We start from the raw sequence: 16,587 nt of genomic DNA, 5'->3' as shown, positions 1-16,587 counted from the left end.
AGATATATTTGTTAAGGATGTCATTAACTTTCTTAAGTTAAAAACATCATATTTATGGAGGTGTGGAATGTTCTTTGGACCATCTATGACACAACACGCTATCTAGATCCATATAGTGAAAGCCCCTCCAAACCCACCGTGATCATTGTAATGTCTTTTCAAGGCACATTGTTCGTCTACTTCCCTTTACAACAACTAATGTTTAAATAATTTTGAATTTATCTAATTCTTTGTAAGAATAATATAAGAATTATGAATTAAAATATAGACAGTTTAAATAGTTGAAAACAACTTCGAAATAGGAACAAGTTCTTCATCAGTAGAAGGAATGATATAAATTATTGGAGGATCTTTCTAATGATACAAAAACATCGAGAGACAAAAATGCATACTAAAAAAACAAATGTGCAAAAATTATTTCTCGTTTACCAAATGCCATAATTGGACTTAATTTTATGGCCCAAATTTATTCAGTTGTTTCGTTTAGCCCCACATTTTTAGGCATTAGCCCAAATACCCACCCAACGTTGTCTTCTACTTTGCAAAAGCCCGAGTCTTAAACAGAGTCAGAGTACTCGGCGAGTTATTACTTCCTTCATCAGCAATCGGCGTCAGTCGGAAGTGACTCAGGTGCTTCAAAAATTCTCTTTTATTTCATGTTTGAAAACTTCGATTGAAACCCATGTGTTTCCCCCAATTCATTTCTTCATTCAATTTGTTTAAAATTAGGGTTTTTCTTCCTTTTTTTTTTTTTTTTATATATGATTGTATTGAATTTTGGTTAATATTACCCAATATATTTAAAAATTTGTTCTGTTTTTTTTGTTTGTGAATGGCTAAATATCTGTTGGGATCAAAATGTGCGGAAAAATTAAATCCATGATTAACAGAATGATGGATGTGTTCATTCTTTGTTGTGAAAATTGAGGCTTGTCAAGCCTTTCAATTTCTTAATGTGAGTTGGAGGGTTTATTCACGATCCAAGAAATCTGAAAATCTGTGGAGAATTATAGTTGGAAGTTGTTCAGTGTGATATAACTCCTTTCGGAGACGTATGGGGCTCTTTTCGACATTACATTAGTCGGGGAAGTTGTGGACTGTTTCTTTAGCTTATTGACTATTCCAGTAATCCTAGATTCTTTTCGGAATACCATTATTCTGAATTCTGAAATCTCCGATCGTCTTCCTTTTGGTTATCTTTGCTTGGTCAGTGTGAGTTGAAATTCTATGCAATTGATATGTTTGCTTCTCAAACACGTTTAATTCTTTAAGCAATTTGAGTGTAAATGGTGTTTAAACAATCAGTATTCATGTGACTGTTAGTATACTGAAGTGTGTGCATTGGAAATGTGTGCATCGGTCTTCGTGGAGACAACTTTTGGTAATTATAGAGCTAGGCATTGATGACGGTTCTGTTTGTTGTAATCTTGGTTAGGTTTACAATTAGTCCTAGTGGGATTATGTGCAATGTTCGTGCATTGTAACTGCCAACTAGACGAAACTGAAATGTATCTTTTCCTTCGTTTAGTAGGATCTGAACATAAGGTTTAGTGTTTGAGCTGAAAGCAGGATATTTGTAGCTTTCTTATAGTTTGGAGGTTAGGTAGGCACATATAATGTTTAGCTGCTGGATAAATTTACACATAGGCTTACCCCAAATTTACCATGTTTACAAACATTGGCCAAGCTAGCATTTTACCATTGGAAGCCAATCTGTTTTATCAGTTGAGCATTTCCTTGTCCAAATTTACAGTCACCTGAACATTTCGTTTAAACATGGTGTGTTCATTGGTGATGAAACTAAACTAGATGTTTGTTCTCACTTTGATACGGGTCTGGAATTTTCGTGGCAATTTCGTGGAAGTGTTCACTTGGAGTGTGCCAAATAGTTAGTTTCATACTCACTTAATTTTCAAACAAGAATCCATCTGAATTAACAGTTATGTTCCTTGTTTACTTCATATTTAGTTTCCTGCATACTGTCCATGGCCCGGTCACGGAATGCAATTGTTGCTACTGGCTTGGTAATTTTCGCAGCTGCAGGCTTGGCATTTCCCTTTTACATGGCGTAAGTAAATTCTCATTTCAAGGATGGTGAATACACATATAGGTTTATGTTAATTGATTCATGAGGAGAAAGTTAGAATCATGTGGTTTTATGTTATGCAGGTCATCGCCAAAGCCTGTCATTGACCCATCAAAGCCACTATCACCCCAGGCAACATTTCGAGGGCCTTATATAAACACTGGTTCTCGTGACGTTGGACCTGACTACCAGACCTACCCGAAGAAGTGATCATCACGGTATGATATCTTTTATTGCGAATAACTTTAAGTAAACACTAGCTTGCATTATACCTGAGTTGAATCATTTCAGAATTTGCTACTCCAGATGAATGGACTTGTCTGTATTTTGGGCCAAGATGGTCTCTCTTGATCTACAACATCAAAATGATATATAGAGATCTAAGATTCTTCTCGTGTTCATTGTAAACCAATATTGCTAGCATTACTATTTTTCGTTTCCTTTTCTATTTTCACTGTGAGCCTCATAATCACGTTTCAGCTTCATGAAGAAAAATCATAAAAGTTCAAAGAGAAGTAGTATACTTTCTTTAATTGGGTGAAAAAAGGATCAAGATCAAACGAACATTCATTCTCTTTCTGCTGAAGGAAGATATATTTCTAGCCTTTCAGGAAAAGTATCCAATGACTTCAAAAGAATTGAACGAGGAGCCGTATGAAAATCAATAAAATTTCCATTTATCCCAAATCTAGACATAGGTGTATTAATCCATTCTATAATTTATTTTAATTTCATTTCGTTTTCTGTATGCTGTTTATACCTTATTTTTTAGCATAATTTATGTGGAATGCTAAATAGTGTGGGCTGGGATTTCCTAGTCTCAGATTAGTAAGTTTTTCAGACGTGTTTAGAGGGTTTATCCCGCCTACTCGTATTGAATGAGTTTATTGCGTCCTCACTTCCTACAGACAATTATGTTGGTTTGGTGGTGAACTTCTGCATATGAACATGGCTCAGAATTGATGTTTACTGATATTTGCGTACAACCGCCCAACACGAGTGAGTAATGAAATATGACGATGCTGAATGTAACTGAAAGGTGTCAGTAAGCAGTACAAGATGCAAGCTTAGTTTCATGGTTCATTTTGGTCACTTGATCTGCATAGAACTAGATCTCATGGTAATGTGATGTACAAAAATTCTCTGTACAAGACGTCTGTCTTTATCAAATAACGGATCTTGCAAACTTTGATATGATATGACGTTATTGAGACCATATTAGCAGTTCCTTTAAAAAGAGAATTTGTGTATGTACAATATGTTTCAAAAATTGATTTTCACACCCCCTCCTTCATTTCTAACCACTGGATTAAATCAATCAAACGAAAATAAGGACAAGAATAAACCGGAGTGTGTAGGAGTAGAAATTGAGTGTGTGTTTATCATTTCCTAGTGTGTGTTTATCATTTCCTTGTGTTTCTCACTTCTCTTTTTTGAACTTGCTTAACATTATAACTAGTTGTAAGGGGACCTTGCTTAATGGGGATAAGTAAATAAAGTCCAAGAGGATGGTCGATTGGTATAAGAATATTTTGACCCGTAAGAATTCTCCATGTAATGGATTTGTCACTTTGTTGTCTCTTAGAACCGGTTTTTTTTTTTTATTTTTTTATTTTTTTTTATTTTTATTTTTTTTTTTTATGAATATGCGATAACTTTGTTACTAAAACCTCAATAGGGTTGTAAATCTTGGTTGAGCACCACCCTTATAACATTTGGGGGTTCCTCAAACCAGATTGCAGAGTCACGACTAAATAAACTTAGCAAGGCAATGAGCCACGCCATTACACTAACGAGGAATATACTTAATGGAAGACTCAACAAACTTAGCTAAAAGTTCCCTGATATCAGAAACAATGAAACCAAGACTTGAATAATCCACGCTTCCTCCCTTTGGTGGTACCCTTGCCCTCCATATAGCTTGCCAAAGCCCTTGATAAGCACTCCCTCCACAAGAAGAAGAGGCCTGCAAAGCCACCGGCATACAACTTTCGCGTGCCACTTTGCAAGCACTCTTAACAGAAAACATACCCCTTCGATCATAAATCATAATGCCATATTAACCTATCCGGGGGTCTTCTCATGCTAAGTGGAATGGCATAAATCATAATGCCTTTGTCTTATTAAACCACGAATTACAAATGCTTGGAAAAGTTCTATTGCTATTTCGCAAGAAAATGCTCTTCCAACAACGTAATGCCATTAGATTAATCTTAATTTTTCTCTTAACTAATGTCATCTGTGATTTTCTATTATACACCCGTTCCATATAAATTGTCTCGTCAGTTCTCTACACAATCACCCTATATCTAATGTAGGGTCAAAATCCAGGGTAACAGTTCAAGTCCTGTTTCCCGCTCTTTATAATTTTGCCGCCATGAAAACTTGCAACACTTCATATACAATCTCCAACGAAAATCTCACTGAAAAAGTGTCTACTTGCACCATCTCCACCGTCCATCTCACAGCTCATCAGTGTGAAGTATTCAAAACCAACTCTTCGTTTATTAATTTTCAAAAAAGAATTCATCGCTCAAGTATGTGTTAATATTACTAATTAGCATATACCAAAATTAAACAAAAATCAAATTAAATAAAAGATAAAATCTTCCATTCTATCAAGAAATCAAGAAGCAAAATACCATATAACCCTAATCATTCAAGATCACCATCCCAATTTCAAACTTTACACCTTAAAAACCCTGAATCCATCCCAGACCCCAAATATCAATTTCCCAAAACACCCTTACACAACCCTAAGAGCTAGTAAATTTGGTCACCGCCTTAGTCCCCTCAGAGACGGCATGCTTAGCAAGCTCACCGGGTAGCACCAAACGCACCGCCGTCTGTATCTCTCGAGAAGTGATCGTCGGCTTCTTGTTGTACCTCGCGAGCCGCGACGACTCCTGGGCGAGCTTCTCGAAGATGTCGTTGATGAAGCTGTTCATGATCCCCATGGCTTTGCTGGAGATCCCAATATCAGGGTGGACCTGCTTCAGGACCTTGAAGATGTAGATCTTGTACGTCTCCACGCTCTTCTTCGATCTCTTCTTCTTCTTATCGCCGGCGACGGCGGCTTCCTTCGGGAGCTTCTTCTCGGCGCGGGGCTTCTTCTCAGCGGGGGCTTTCTCGGCCGGCTTCTTCTCTGCCTTTGGAGCCATTGGTGTCAGATTCTCGAAAAAAATTGGGGTTTGCAGAAAACGGGGAAATACAGAGCGCTTTCGGACGAAGGTCGTGAGTGAATGAAAGGCGTTTAGCTTGGGGCTCTGTATATATAGGGGAAGGCGGTGAGGTTTGATTGGTTGGGTTTGTGAGAAGCAGATCGCTGACGTGGAGCGGTTTGATTTTTGGGAGGTTATATGGACGGTCGAGATCGGATATGTTTGAGCCGTAGAATTTTTGGGCTAATTTCTTTAGAAATTGTTTTTAAATTAGAATTTTGAGACTGCTCTAACTCTTGTGGTAAAATTTAAATTTTAGGTTTTAAACATTTCTCAACTTGCTCCAACCCAAAACTCATTTTTTTGAAGTAAATTTAGCCCATGATTCACTCTGAATTAGTGGGTTGACTCACCGTATATGTGTATTTTTTTTTCAGTTTTATGTTTATAAATTCATTGAATTCAACGAGTAAAATCTAATATGATCAAATTCTATAGTAAAAACAAAGATCTAAAGGTTCAAATTTAAATCCAACGGCAAAAGTAATTAAAAAAAAATTATTTCATATGTTTTATATTCTTTCATAGTGTTCCAGAAGTTTCATGGTGATGGTTTAGAGATTTTCCAAAATTTATCGGAATCTAAATATTGGTAGGTTAAAATGTTCATAAAATTAAATTAGGATAGCCTACATAATTTTTTTTTTTTTAAAGTTACTTTAAGAAAAAAATTTATCATGCATTCATTCTTTACAAATCTCGGGCTAAACATTTAATCCATAAGGGTTCGAGTAGAAAAACTATTTCTGGGTTAAAACCTAAAATTTTTCCAAAAATTTTAGGTTTTAACCCAAAGGTTGAAGATGGTCTTAGGGTGCAATTTATGTTTTATGAAGCTGTTGGATTTTCGTCCAAATATTCAGAAAGCACAAGTATCAACCAAAATTTCATTTCATTTTAAGAGTAAAAGTAGCATTGTTGTTCATTTTATTAATTGTTCATTTTATTAAGGGGCATTCAGATGTAGGGTGATTTTGTATAAAATCAATAAAAAGTTACAATATTAACAATATATAAATAATATTTATGTTAATTATAAATAAGTTAATTATATATTGTGAAACTAAATGCTTTTAAAATAAAACAAAAATTACAAAATTTGTCACTATAGCTAGCACTCACTTCAACTAACACCTCTTTTTCGTATTTTTTTTTATTTTGGAATAGGTCAATATGAATCCATATAGTGCAACGCAGTGTCCATTTCCTAGGTCTATTTTTTACTATTGGATTCAGGCGCTAAGTTGTAGTGTTTGTTTCATGGTTCTATTTTTTTATCATTCACACGCCTCTGAAGCTTCACACCTCTTGCAAATCCTTTTTTTTTTGTATTTGGATTCAGACTTCTTCACGTTGCAAGTTGGTTTCCTGGTTTAGCTTTTTATATTTGGATTCAAATGCTGCATTGCACTTTCTATTACCTAATTCTCCTAACAATGGATGCGCATGTGCAATCACTCCTTCTCAAACCCCGCCATCGCCACCATCCACTTCATTATCTCATGGAGGTTATCAGTGGCGTAGCCATGATTTTCAAGTAATGGGGTCATAATATGAATCAAAAAGCTTAATTGGGCCATTACATCGAGTACCTAGTAGACACATGCCAATCCCTGTCAACATCTGCCGAAAGTTTATGCCAACATATGTCGTCAACTACTATTATTTGTAGAGGCTTGTCGAGGGTGGATGTAGGATATATACAATGGAGTAACGTTGAAGACTGCCAAGGTTTTTCAACTAAGGTATTTCATACAAGAGAGATAAAAGGAAGACACATATGATAAGGAAAATAGAAGAAGTAGGAAGAAGGGGTTGTAATTTAGTTTGCCTTAACTGTTTGGAATTTTTAGAGTTATTGGGGCCAAAAACAACCAATGACCCCATGTTGGCTCCGCCATTAGAGGTTGATGATGGTTCTGGAAGGAATCGTGCCAGTTACGATGTAGCAGTCGCTGATCGACTAAACAGTTGGGATCTGGTGATCCTCGCAGTCACCAATGACTTATTCTTCATTAAAGAGAAAGAAGGACGGGAGAGAGTGAAGAGAGAGAATGGAGAGAAAGCCACGAGATAATAAAGTAAGGGCTGGTTTGGTATTGCTGTGCCTTGAAAAAAAGCTACTTCTGCTGTGCTGTGAGAATAAGCAATTGTGAAATAAAGCAGTTGTGAAATAAAGCAGCAGAGTGTTTGGTAAACTTTTTTGTAAAAGTGCTTTCGAAAAAAAAAAATAGTATTATAGTGTTTGGTAAACTTTTATGTAAAACAAATGTGAAAAAAAGTCGATTTTTCAAAGTTGGGTTTTGCAACTTCTTGTTTTTGGCTTTTTTCACCCAAAACTGTGAAAGAAGCTGAAGCTGAATGTTTACCAAACACAAAAACAGCTCCCAGCTTTTTTTTATACCAGTTTTTTTTTTTCAGAATCACCTCGGTACCAAACTAGGCCTAAATAAGGACGAGAGAGAAGATGAGATAAGGAAAGGAATAAAAGTAAGAAAGAAAGGTATAATAGTCATTTCCTGCTTTGAACAGGTTTTTCCAGGTTATAGAGGTCAATTTTCTACTGAATATAGAGGCCCTTTTTGTACAAAAATAATGATTAAATGAAAATAAATACAAAGTGTGGCCAAGGCAACGCATCTTCTTTCTCCCACATACACATCCTCTCATTCCTCTTTGTAATTTTGGGCAGCCGGAGTCCCTTGTTTCATTGGGGCCTATGAGGTCACACACCTCGCACACCCCATAAGCCGACCCTGCGCACTTGCCACCAAAATTCTACCATCATGATTGGTTTCTTATAATAAAACCTGCGTAAGCTGCACAATTAAACTACTTTTTGATACATGATTTCTTCATAGTTATTTTCTTCTCATACGCATTTATATAATACCCAGTTGATGTGATTATGTTGATCTATATGGTCACTTAAAACTCCTTATATTTTCATGGTTGGTCGTAAATTTCACCTATATAAAGATGCAGGGTTTATTGAATAAAATGTAAGAGAATTGTTGAACCAAATAATGTGAATTATTTAGAGGTCAAGTTCCTTCATAAACCCAAGATTAAGAAGTCATGGTTCCTCCTCCGTAAACTCCAAATTTGTATTTCTTTTGTATTAATTCTTTAGCATTTCCCTTGTCCATATCATTGGTACCATAGCATAGCCTGGTGATAGATCATTGCGTGGAAAATTTGAAGGTTTTGGAGATTGTTTTGTGATTGTTTGCTTTGCACGCATGCCATACACAATGACAAGACAGTGACGTTCTTCTCCAAATGGAGATCGATAATATTTTGAGAAAACTAATTTGTGTTCGTTCATGTAGAAAATATGGCAACGAAAGTAGTTGAAACGATTATCAAGTATCTGTTGGAAGCTAACCAGCTCCTGGAGTCGAGGGGTTGAAGGCAGCAAGGAGCTCCTGAGCAAAAGGTCTTGTCTGCATCGAAAAAGGAAGAAGAAAAAAAAATGAAGGGTTGGCCTTCAACGACTAGTTTTTTGTTTGTTTAGATGTGTGAGTGACAAATGTACACTCCAGATTAATTCACTTAAATCCCAATGAAGGGACATGATTTAATCTGGAGTAGTAAGGTAATTTTAGTGTTTAAATATTGTCTAATCACCAACTCTTTTTACACAAGTATGGGTGATGGAAATGTACCATACCCTTACACATTTTCTCTACTTACTGAAGTATGGTTGCTGCATTTTTCTGGACAACCTGGAAGTTGAAAACCACACTCCAATATCCTCTCAATTCTCTGCCATTCTATCCCTAAGAAACTGATCCAAAAACTATAACCAAAAATCATCCAAACAAACAAACTGTATCATGGCCTCAGAGCTCAGTTTTTGATCTGGAAAGTTTCTGGGTGTAATTTGTGCAAGTTAAAACTTTTGGGAGCACCAATGAAGTGTCCTCAACAACAACAACCAACAAACAATTCTAAAAATGAAGGGATCCAGCAGTAGCAATGAGCTAAAAGCTCTAGTCTTTGATGGGGAGAATTATGATTTTTGGAGAATAAGAATGACAACCATTTTCAAATCCTATGATCTATGGGATATGGTTCAACACGGGTATGAACTACCTAAGATGGAGATCGATCCTCTAGATGAGGATCTCACAGAAACACAACTCAAAACATTGAAGCAGAATCAGATGAAGGATGCTAGAGCACTTGGAAGCATTCAAGGTGCTGTCTCAGACACCATTTTCCTGAGGATAGCAAATGAAGAGACTGCTAAGGGAGCTTGGGAAGTTTTACAACAAGAGTATAGAGGAGACACTAAAGTCAGAAAGGTAAAACTTCAGTCCTTTAGAAGAGATTTCGAGTATACAAGAATGAGGGAAAATGAGTTGTTAAAAGACTACTTCACTAGGCACTTTGATGTTGTAAACAAGATGAAAATATATGGTGAAGAACTGCCTAATGAAAGAATTGTCCAGAAACTATTGATTAGTTTGACTAAACCATATGATTCGATAGTAAGTGTTATTGAAGAAACCAAAGACACTGAAACTCTCGGTGTGCAAGATGTGATGTCATCCTTAAGAGCCTTTGACCAAAGACTCGAGAGGCATGCTGATTTTGCACTTGAGAAAGCCTTTCAATCACTTAATGTTGGATCTGGTAGTCAAGTCAATGCAAGCAATCAGAAACCACAATGGAAGGGAAAGAACAAGAAATGAGAGGGAAAAGGGTGTCACAACTCTAGACCTAACCAAGGCAACAACATTAATGCAGGTCCAAGAACCAAACAACAATGCAAACATTGTGATAAATTTCATCTTGGAGGGTGTTAGTTCAAAGACAAGTCTAGGTGCCACAAATGCAACAGGTTTAGGCACATTATGAAGGACTGCAGATCAAAGAATATGCAGCAAGTAAACTGCGCAAATCAAATGGAGGAAGAAGCAAATGTGTTTTGTGCTTTCAGTGCAAAAGTGGAGAAAAACAATAAAGTGTGGTACATTAACAGTGGCTGCAGCAATCACATGACTGCACATGAGTCATTACTCATTGACATTGACAGAAACTTCACTGGAAAAGTGAAAATGGGAGATGGAAACATTGTCAAGGCCACTAGAAGAGGAACTCTGGTTATCAACACCAAGAAAGGAAGAAGATGCATAAGGGAGGTGATGCTAGGGCCATGACTGGATGAAAACCTACTTAGTATGGGTCAAATGATGGAGCATGGGTATTTCCTACTCTTTGGGGGAACTGTGGTTGAGATCTATGATGATAGATCCCTATCAAATTTGGTGACCAAAGTGAAAGTGAAAAACAGAAGCTTTCCACTTATGTTAAAGTACTTAGATGAAGCGACAAGGAAAGCAAGTGTGATAGGTTCTATGAAACTATGGCACAAGAGGTTTGGTCACTTAAACATGACAAGCCTAGAAAATCTACAAAAGTATGAAATGGTACAAGGGATACCTAAAATGGATCACTACAATGAAATATGTGAAGGATGTGCATTTGGGAAGCATCACAGGGATCCATTTGAAGTTGGCAAGGCTTAGAGGGCAACAAAGCCACTCGAATTGATTCACACAGATGTGTGTGGACCAATGCAAACAACAACAATCACTGGAAACAGGTATTTCCTAACCTTCATTGATGACTACTTACGGATGTGTTGGTTGTATTTCATGAGATTCAAGTATGAGGTATTCACAATATTCAAGAAGTTCAAGGCAATGGTGGAATTACAAAGTGGATACCAAATCAAAAGACTGAGAAGTGATAGGGGAGGTGAGTACACCTCACATGAGTTCAACGCATTCTATGAAGATGTGGGGTTGGAGAAGCAACTCATTGTGGCATATTCACCACAACAGAATGAGATTGCGGAAAGGAAGAATAAGACTATAGTTGAAATGGCTAAGTCTATGATGCATGAGAAGAAAATGACTTATATACTCTGGGGTGAAGTTGTGACCACCTCAGTGTACCTATTGAATAGGTGCCATACTAAAGCACTGGACAAAGAAGACACCATTCGAAGTGTTGAGTGGAAGGAAGCCCTCTGTAAAGCACTTGAGAGTGTTTGGCTCAGTGTGTTACACTTTCATCCCTTACCAACTAAGGCACAAGTTGGAGAAATCAAGTAACAAGGTGTTTTTGTAGGCTATGGTACCAGTGAGAAAGGGTACAGAGTTTATAATGTGTTAACTCAAAAGATAATCCTATCAAGGAATGTTACCTTTGATGAAGACTCAAAATGGAACTGGGAAACAAAGATAAAAGAAAAGGACATTGTCTCTCTACAACTTGGCCTCAACAAAAGGCAAACAAGGGAGCCTATAGAGACCTCAGTTCAAGAAGAAGTCACAGATAATGATGACATACAAGGGGCTCCACAGCAAGCTAGTATGAGTCCACAATCAAGTCAATCACAGATAACAACTCCAAGTTCAACTCTAGTGAGATTGAAAAACCTGGAAGAGATTTACGCTACATGTAATTACTATGTAGTAGAACCAGAAACATATGAAGAAGCTGAGAAAGACAAAGCTTGGAAGAAAGCAATGAATGAAGAACTTGAAATGATAGAGAACAGTGACACTTGGGAACTTGTAAATCGATCAAGTGATAAACCTGTGATTGGAGTGAAATGGGTGTACAAAACAAAACTCAATTTAGATGGTTCTGTGCAAAAGAACAAGGCCAGGTTGGTGGCTAAAGGTTACTCACAGAAACCAGGTGTAGACTTCAATGAAACCCTTGCTCCAGTAGCAAGGTTAGACACCCTAAGGACTTTGATAGCCCTAGCAGCCAATAAGGGTTGGAAGTTACATCACTTGGATGTCAAATTTGCATTTCTAAATGGAGTGCCAGAGGAGAAGGTGTTTGTGGATCAACCTCAAGGGTTCGCAAGTCAAGAGTTTCCAGAAAAAGTGTACAAGTTAAGGAAGGCTCTCTATGGCCTAAAGCAAGCTCCAAGAGCTTGGTACAGTGAGATTGATTCCTATTTCACTGAAAAAGGATTTTAGAAAAGTCCTAGTGAAGCTACACTCTACACCAATACAGAAAGCAACAACAAGACACTCATTGTCTCAATCTATGTGGATGATGTTGTCTACATTGGAAATGATGCTGCAATGATTGAAGAGTTTAAAGAAGAAATGATGAAGAGGTATGAAATAACTGACCTTGGCCTCTTGCATCATTTTCTTGGCATTAGGGTAATTCAAGAGGCAAACAACATTTTCATTCATCAAAGGAAGTATGTTGAAACCTTGCTTGAAAAGTTTGTTTTGAAGGGTTGCAAACCGGTCTCTACACCTTTAATTGCAAATGAGAAACTTAAGAAGGATGTGGGAAGTGAATCTGCAGATGCTAGTCTCTACAAGAGCATTGTTGGCAATCTATTGTACTTAATTGCAACAAGACCAAATCTAATGTTCTCAGCAAGCCTACTTTCTAGGTTTATGCAAAATCCTAGCAAGATACATATGAGCACAACTAAGAGAGCGCTGAGATATGTGCAAGGAACACTAGATTATGGAATCAAGTATGAAATGGGGAAGTCAACTATCCTAATTGGATTTTGTGACAGTGACTGGGGTGACAGTGAAGATGATAGCAAAAGCACATCGGGCTACACTTTCACCTTTGGTTCAGGGGTGTTTTCGTGGGCCTCTATGAAGCAACAAAGTGTTGCACTATCCACAGCCGAGGCGAAGTACGTGAGTGCATCAGAAGCAACGACTCAAGCTATTTGGCTAAGGTTTATACTCAAAGATTTTGGTGACCTACATGTTGATGCCACACCACTCTTGTGTGACAACACCTCTGCAATTGCCATGACCAAAAACCCAGTTTTCCATCAAAGAACAAAGCACATCAAGAGAAGATATCATTTCATCAGAGAAACATTGCAGGACAATACAATCAGACTAATTTATTGCAGCACAGAAGATCAGATCGCAAACATATTCACAAAAGCATTACCGAATGAGAGATTTAATTACCTCAAGGGTTTGCTCAGAATGACTCCTAGAAGCAGTTTAGAAGGGAGTGTTGGAAGCTAACCAGCTACTGGAGTCGAGGGGTCGAAGGCAGCAAAGAGTTCCTGAGCAAGAGGTCTTGTATGCATCGAAGAAGGAAGAAGAAGAAAATGAAGGGTTGGCCTTCAACGGCTGACAAATGTACACTCCAGATTAAATCACTTAAATCCCAATGAAGAGCCATGATTTAATCTGGAGTAGTAAGGTAATTTTAGTGTTTAAATATTGTCTACTCTCCAACTCTTTTTACACAAGTATGGGTGACGGAAATGTATCATACCCTTACACATTTTCTCCACTTAATGAAGTATGGTTGCTGCATTTTTCTGTACAACCTGGAAGTTGAAAACCACACTCCAATATCCTTTTAATTCTCTGCCATTCTACCCCTAAGAAACCGATCCAAAAACTATAACCAAAAATCATCCAAACAAACAAATTGTATCAGTATCTTTAGATAAAAGGTTGATTGTGCTCAGATTGAATTCTACTCTAAATTTAAAGAGAAGGAAATAGAGAAGATTCAATTTGGCGACTTTGATAGGAATTAAAATTGCCACGATTTGAAAAGCTTTTACTCTTGTTAGATGTATGCCCTAATTACAAACCAATCATTAGTGGTAATCTCTAGGATAAATACAAAATGATTAATCAAACTAATCTAATCAAAGTGTAAGATTATTGGTAAAGATTATCTCATTAGTCGTAGTACGTCTGAAATGTGAGTCAATGAATAATGAATAAAGAAAAAAAGTAAGGTATAGAAGTTAGATTTGAGAGACCTTCTTCTATCCAACTATCAAATTCTAAACTGCTTTCAGTCCAGGGATTATTAAATAGACATTGATAATCTAGAAAGACCGGTACACTCTAAGTCTGCTCGATTGGGAGAAATCTCAAGCCATTCGTGTGTAGATACTAAGACAAGTGTGTAGGTGCTCAATAGAGAGTGAGTTCATTTATGGATTAATCGAAGGATATTGCATGGAACTTCACTTACGTGTCAAGCAAGAAACTTTAAGAGTTGCAATAATGCAAGTGATCCTTAGACTTGAGACACCACAGTTGTCGTGTGGATACGTCATTGTGACATTTGATGATGCAAGACAACTGACCATGCTCCACCACCCGTGTGTTCCATGCAGTGTTGAGGTCCTTGACTTGTTCACAAATTTATGTGAGTGTACGATATAAGAAATCTTTAACCTTCAGTAAGAGAAGGGTAATAGTCTACGATATGATTCGAGAATCTTCAGACGGAGTATTGAGCCGATTTAGGACGGTATTCCAATACGTCTCAGTTGAATCATATAAATTAAAAAAATCGAAATTATCAGTTTTTCATAAACTATATGTACCCTAATAATGTGATTAAGGGTATTGAATCAGAGAATAATTGGATTGTGTTGTATTTCCAACTGAATATGTTCTCCAATTCTAATAACTAATACTACACACAGGTTTGGGATCAGTTCAGAGATTGCTTTGTATTTCCAACTGAATAGGTTTCCCAATTCTAATAACTAATACTACACACAGGTTGGGATCAGTACAGATTTGTTCCTTGAAAATTGAATCGAAAGTTTCAGAGCTAGAATAAATAAGTACGTTTAATTCATTACAATGTGTATGCTAAACTCACAAACCAAACTGCTAATTATTGTAGCTAAACATTTTCATTGACACATAAGATAAGACTGTGCATATCAAACATCTAAGACCGTGCATATCAAACATCAAGATTCATCCCAATTGCATCTGCGATCCATGGCTTTGCTGATCAACCTTCCCACTCCTTGTCAAAGAAGTTATCATAACCGGCGTATGCCCGGTGAACAAGGCGATGTGCCCCATCAGCTTATCTTTCCTTGAAAATGTTGTTCCACATGAACACATCCATCTCAGATCGCCGCAGTGCTTCTCATGGGTGCGTAGATCAGATAACACCGAGAATTGCTTCCTGTTGCACCTCTTGCACACATACATCTTGGGACAATGGCTCCTCTTGTAGTGATTCTTCACACAAATCATTGATTTCAAAGGCTGGAACTTCGCGTGCTTTTGATTCCATCTACACCCTTCTTGCGGACACGAATACTTTATTGGCAATTTCGTTGAACTCTCAGTGTTTCCATCTATGCCTCCTGCAGTATCATTATTGTTGTTATTTTTCTTCAAGGGGTTGCTTAGAGCATCGCTCGTCTTGTACTCATCCCCATGAGCCCTCATGTGCATTCTCAAATTCGCGTCACGCTTGAACCCTTTGCCGCAGACATGACAGTAATGGGTGTATTTGGCCAACAAATCAGAAGCATCAAGCTCAATAATGTCGTAGTTTTTCCAAGAAACAGGCAATTCCTTGCCTTGCACATGCCTATCATTGTGGCTACTATGATTGACAATTCTAGTACTCGTATATCTAGTGGTACAATCATTGAAGCTATCGCTAAACCAATCGAGTGTTTGTTCATGAGTTGAATTGAAGGAGGATTGATCAATTTTATTGCTATCAGCGACGCCAAAGTTTGTTTGCGATAAGCGATTATGATCACAATGATCACGAAGACCTTGACCAGTAGTGGTGCTAGTAGTAGCATTGTTGATGTTGTTACCTGGGATAGTAGCGGAACCAAGGGCCATCTTTTGACATGTGAACATCATTGAAGAAGCCGTGACGATGATTTCTTGTATGACATTGCTCATGGCGATGGTGGTTGATTCATGGGGTTGACTTTGATGATGGTCTGGAGAGATGAGGATGTTGACTAGTGATTTGGCTTGATGAACCTTTTCTTTGAGAACTGAGAGGTTGTAGAAGAGAGAGGTTGAGTGATTCTCAGGGCCCAACAACGATGTCGGGGAGTTTGGTTCAAGTAAAAATGAAGAAACCCGATGAGGGTCTTCATAGTTTTGCAACCCTTGGTGGTGCTGTTGTTGTAACATAGGTTGGAGACAATCAGATGGGGCCGCAGAAATCATTTTCTTTCGGTTTTGCTTCTTCTCCAACCTGCCTTTCTTTGAGACTGAAATATTGTTTCCTCAGAGTGGTTGCCAGATCTTTTTCTGGGAAAGGTTAAATACTGGGTCTATATGAATTAAGAAATAATCAACCATGCTTTCAGAAATATGATATTACGTATGCTAGCTAAGATATGAGACGGCGATCGAGAAAAGTCAACTTGGAGTTTCTAGGTCACAACTGAATCAACTGATCTTCCCCAGTTGCGACCTTCCTCGTATGATCACACTAATC

At 37.5% G+C, this 16,587-nt stretch overlaps 4 protein-coding genes across 7 annotated transcripts; 2 read left to right on the top strand and 2 right to left on the bottom strand.

Annotated features, from left to right (window-relative positions):
- Positions 1 to 472: 472 nt before the first annotated feature.
- LOC137716346 (uncharacterized) lies at positions 473 to 3,336 on the top strand. 4 transcript variants are annotated; one of them, XM_068455784.2, is made up of 4 exons: positions 473 to 630; positions 1,969 to 2,068; positions 2,170 to 2,304; positions 2,995 to 3,336. In XM_068455784.2, the coding sequence occupies exons 2-3, from the start codon at positions 1,986 to 1,988 to the stop codon at positions 2,294 to 2,296; spliced, it is 210 nt and encodes a 69-aa protein (XP_068311885.1). In that variant the 5' UTR covers positions 473 to 630; positions 1,969 to 1,985; the 3' UTR covers positions 2,297 to 2,304; positions 2,995 to 3,336. The 4 variants fall into 4 exon arrangements, with proteins under 4 accessions (XP_068311885.1, XP_088547385.1, XP_068311886.1 ...); XM_088691259.1 differs by lacking the exon at positions 2,995 to 3,336 and adding an exon at positions 2,567 to 2,874; XM_068455785.2 differs by lacking the exon at positions 2,995 to 3,336 and adding an exon at positions 2,393 to 2,534.
- Positions 3,337 to 4,675: 1,339 nt separating this feature from the next.
- LOC137716029 (histone H2B) lies at positions 4,676 to 5,341 on the bottom strand. Its single transcript, XM_068455418.2, has one exon. The coding sequence runs from the start codon at positions 5,245 to 5,247 to the stop codon at positions 4,843 to 4,845; it is 405 nt and encodes a 134-aa protein (XP_068311519.1). The 5' UTR covers positions 5,248 to 5,341; the 3' UTR covers positions 4,676 to 4,842.
- A 3,925-nt stretch (positions 5,342 to 9,266) lies between these two features.
- On the top strand, positions 9,267 to 10,007 carry LOC137714339 (uncharacterized). The gene has a single exon (XM_068453579.1). The coding sequence runs from the start codon at positions 9,267 to 9,269 to the stop codon at positions 10,005 to 10,007; it is 741 nt and encodes a 246-aa protein (XP_068309680.1).
- A 4,898-nt stretch (positions 10,008 to 14,905) lies between these two features.
- Positions 14,906 to 16,587, bottom strand: LOC137716509 (protein SENSITIVE TO PROTON RHIZOTOXICITY 2). Its single transcript, XM_068455964.2, has one exon. It carries the CDS (start codon positions 16,311 to 16,313, stop codon positions 15,078 to 15,080), a length of 1,236 nt encoding a protein of 411 aa, XP_068312065.1. The 5' UTR covers positions 16,314 to 16,587; the 3' UTR covers positions 14,906 to 15,077.

Source organism: Pyrus communis, chromosome 3 (genome assembly GCF_041283825.1).
Source record: "Pyrus communis isolate YQ-2024b chromosome 3, ASM4128382v1, whole genome shotgun sequence".
Classification (NCBI taxonomy): domain Eukaryota; kingdom Viridiplantae; phylum Streptophyta; class Magnoliopsida; order Rosales; family Rosaceae; genus Pyrus; species Pyrus communis.
The sequence above is the reverse complement of the archived record's forward strand: the minus strand, read 5'-3'. Positions and strand labels throughout refer to the sequence as shown.

What these genes read in the sequence shown, in the direction of transcription:
- LOC137714339 (XM_068453579.1), top strand. Translation starts at nt 9,267, where the DNA reads ATGAAGGGATCCAGCAGTAGCAATGAGCTAAAAGCTCTAGTCTTTGAT.
- LOC137716029 (XM_068455418.2), bottom strand. Translation starts at nt 5,247, where the DNA reads ATGGCTCCAAAGGCAGAGAAGAAGCCGGCCGAGAAAGCCCCCGCTGAG.
- LOC137716346 (XM_068455784.2), top strand. Translation starts at nt 1,986, where the DNA reads ATGGCCCGGTCACGGAATGCAATTGTTGCTACTGGCTTGGTAATTTTC. An exon ending in GCATTTCCCTTTTACATGGC is followed by an intron (nt 2,069 to 2,169) that starts GTAAGTAAATTC and finishes TATGTTATGCAG; the next exon opens with GTCATCGCCAAAGCCTGTCA.
- LOC137716509 (XM_068455964.2), bottom strand. Translation starts at nt 16,313, where the DNA reads ATGATTTCTGCGGCCCCATCTGATTGTCTCCAACCTATGTTACAACAA.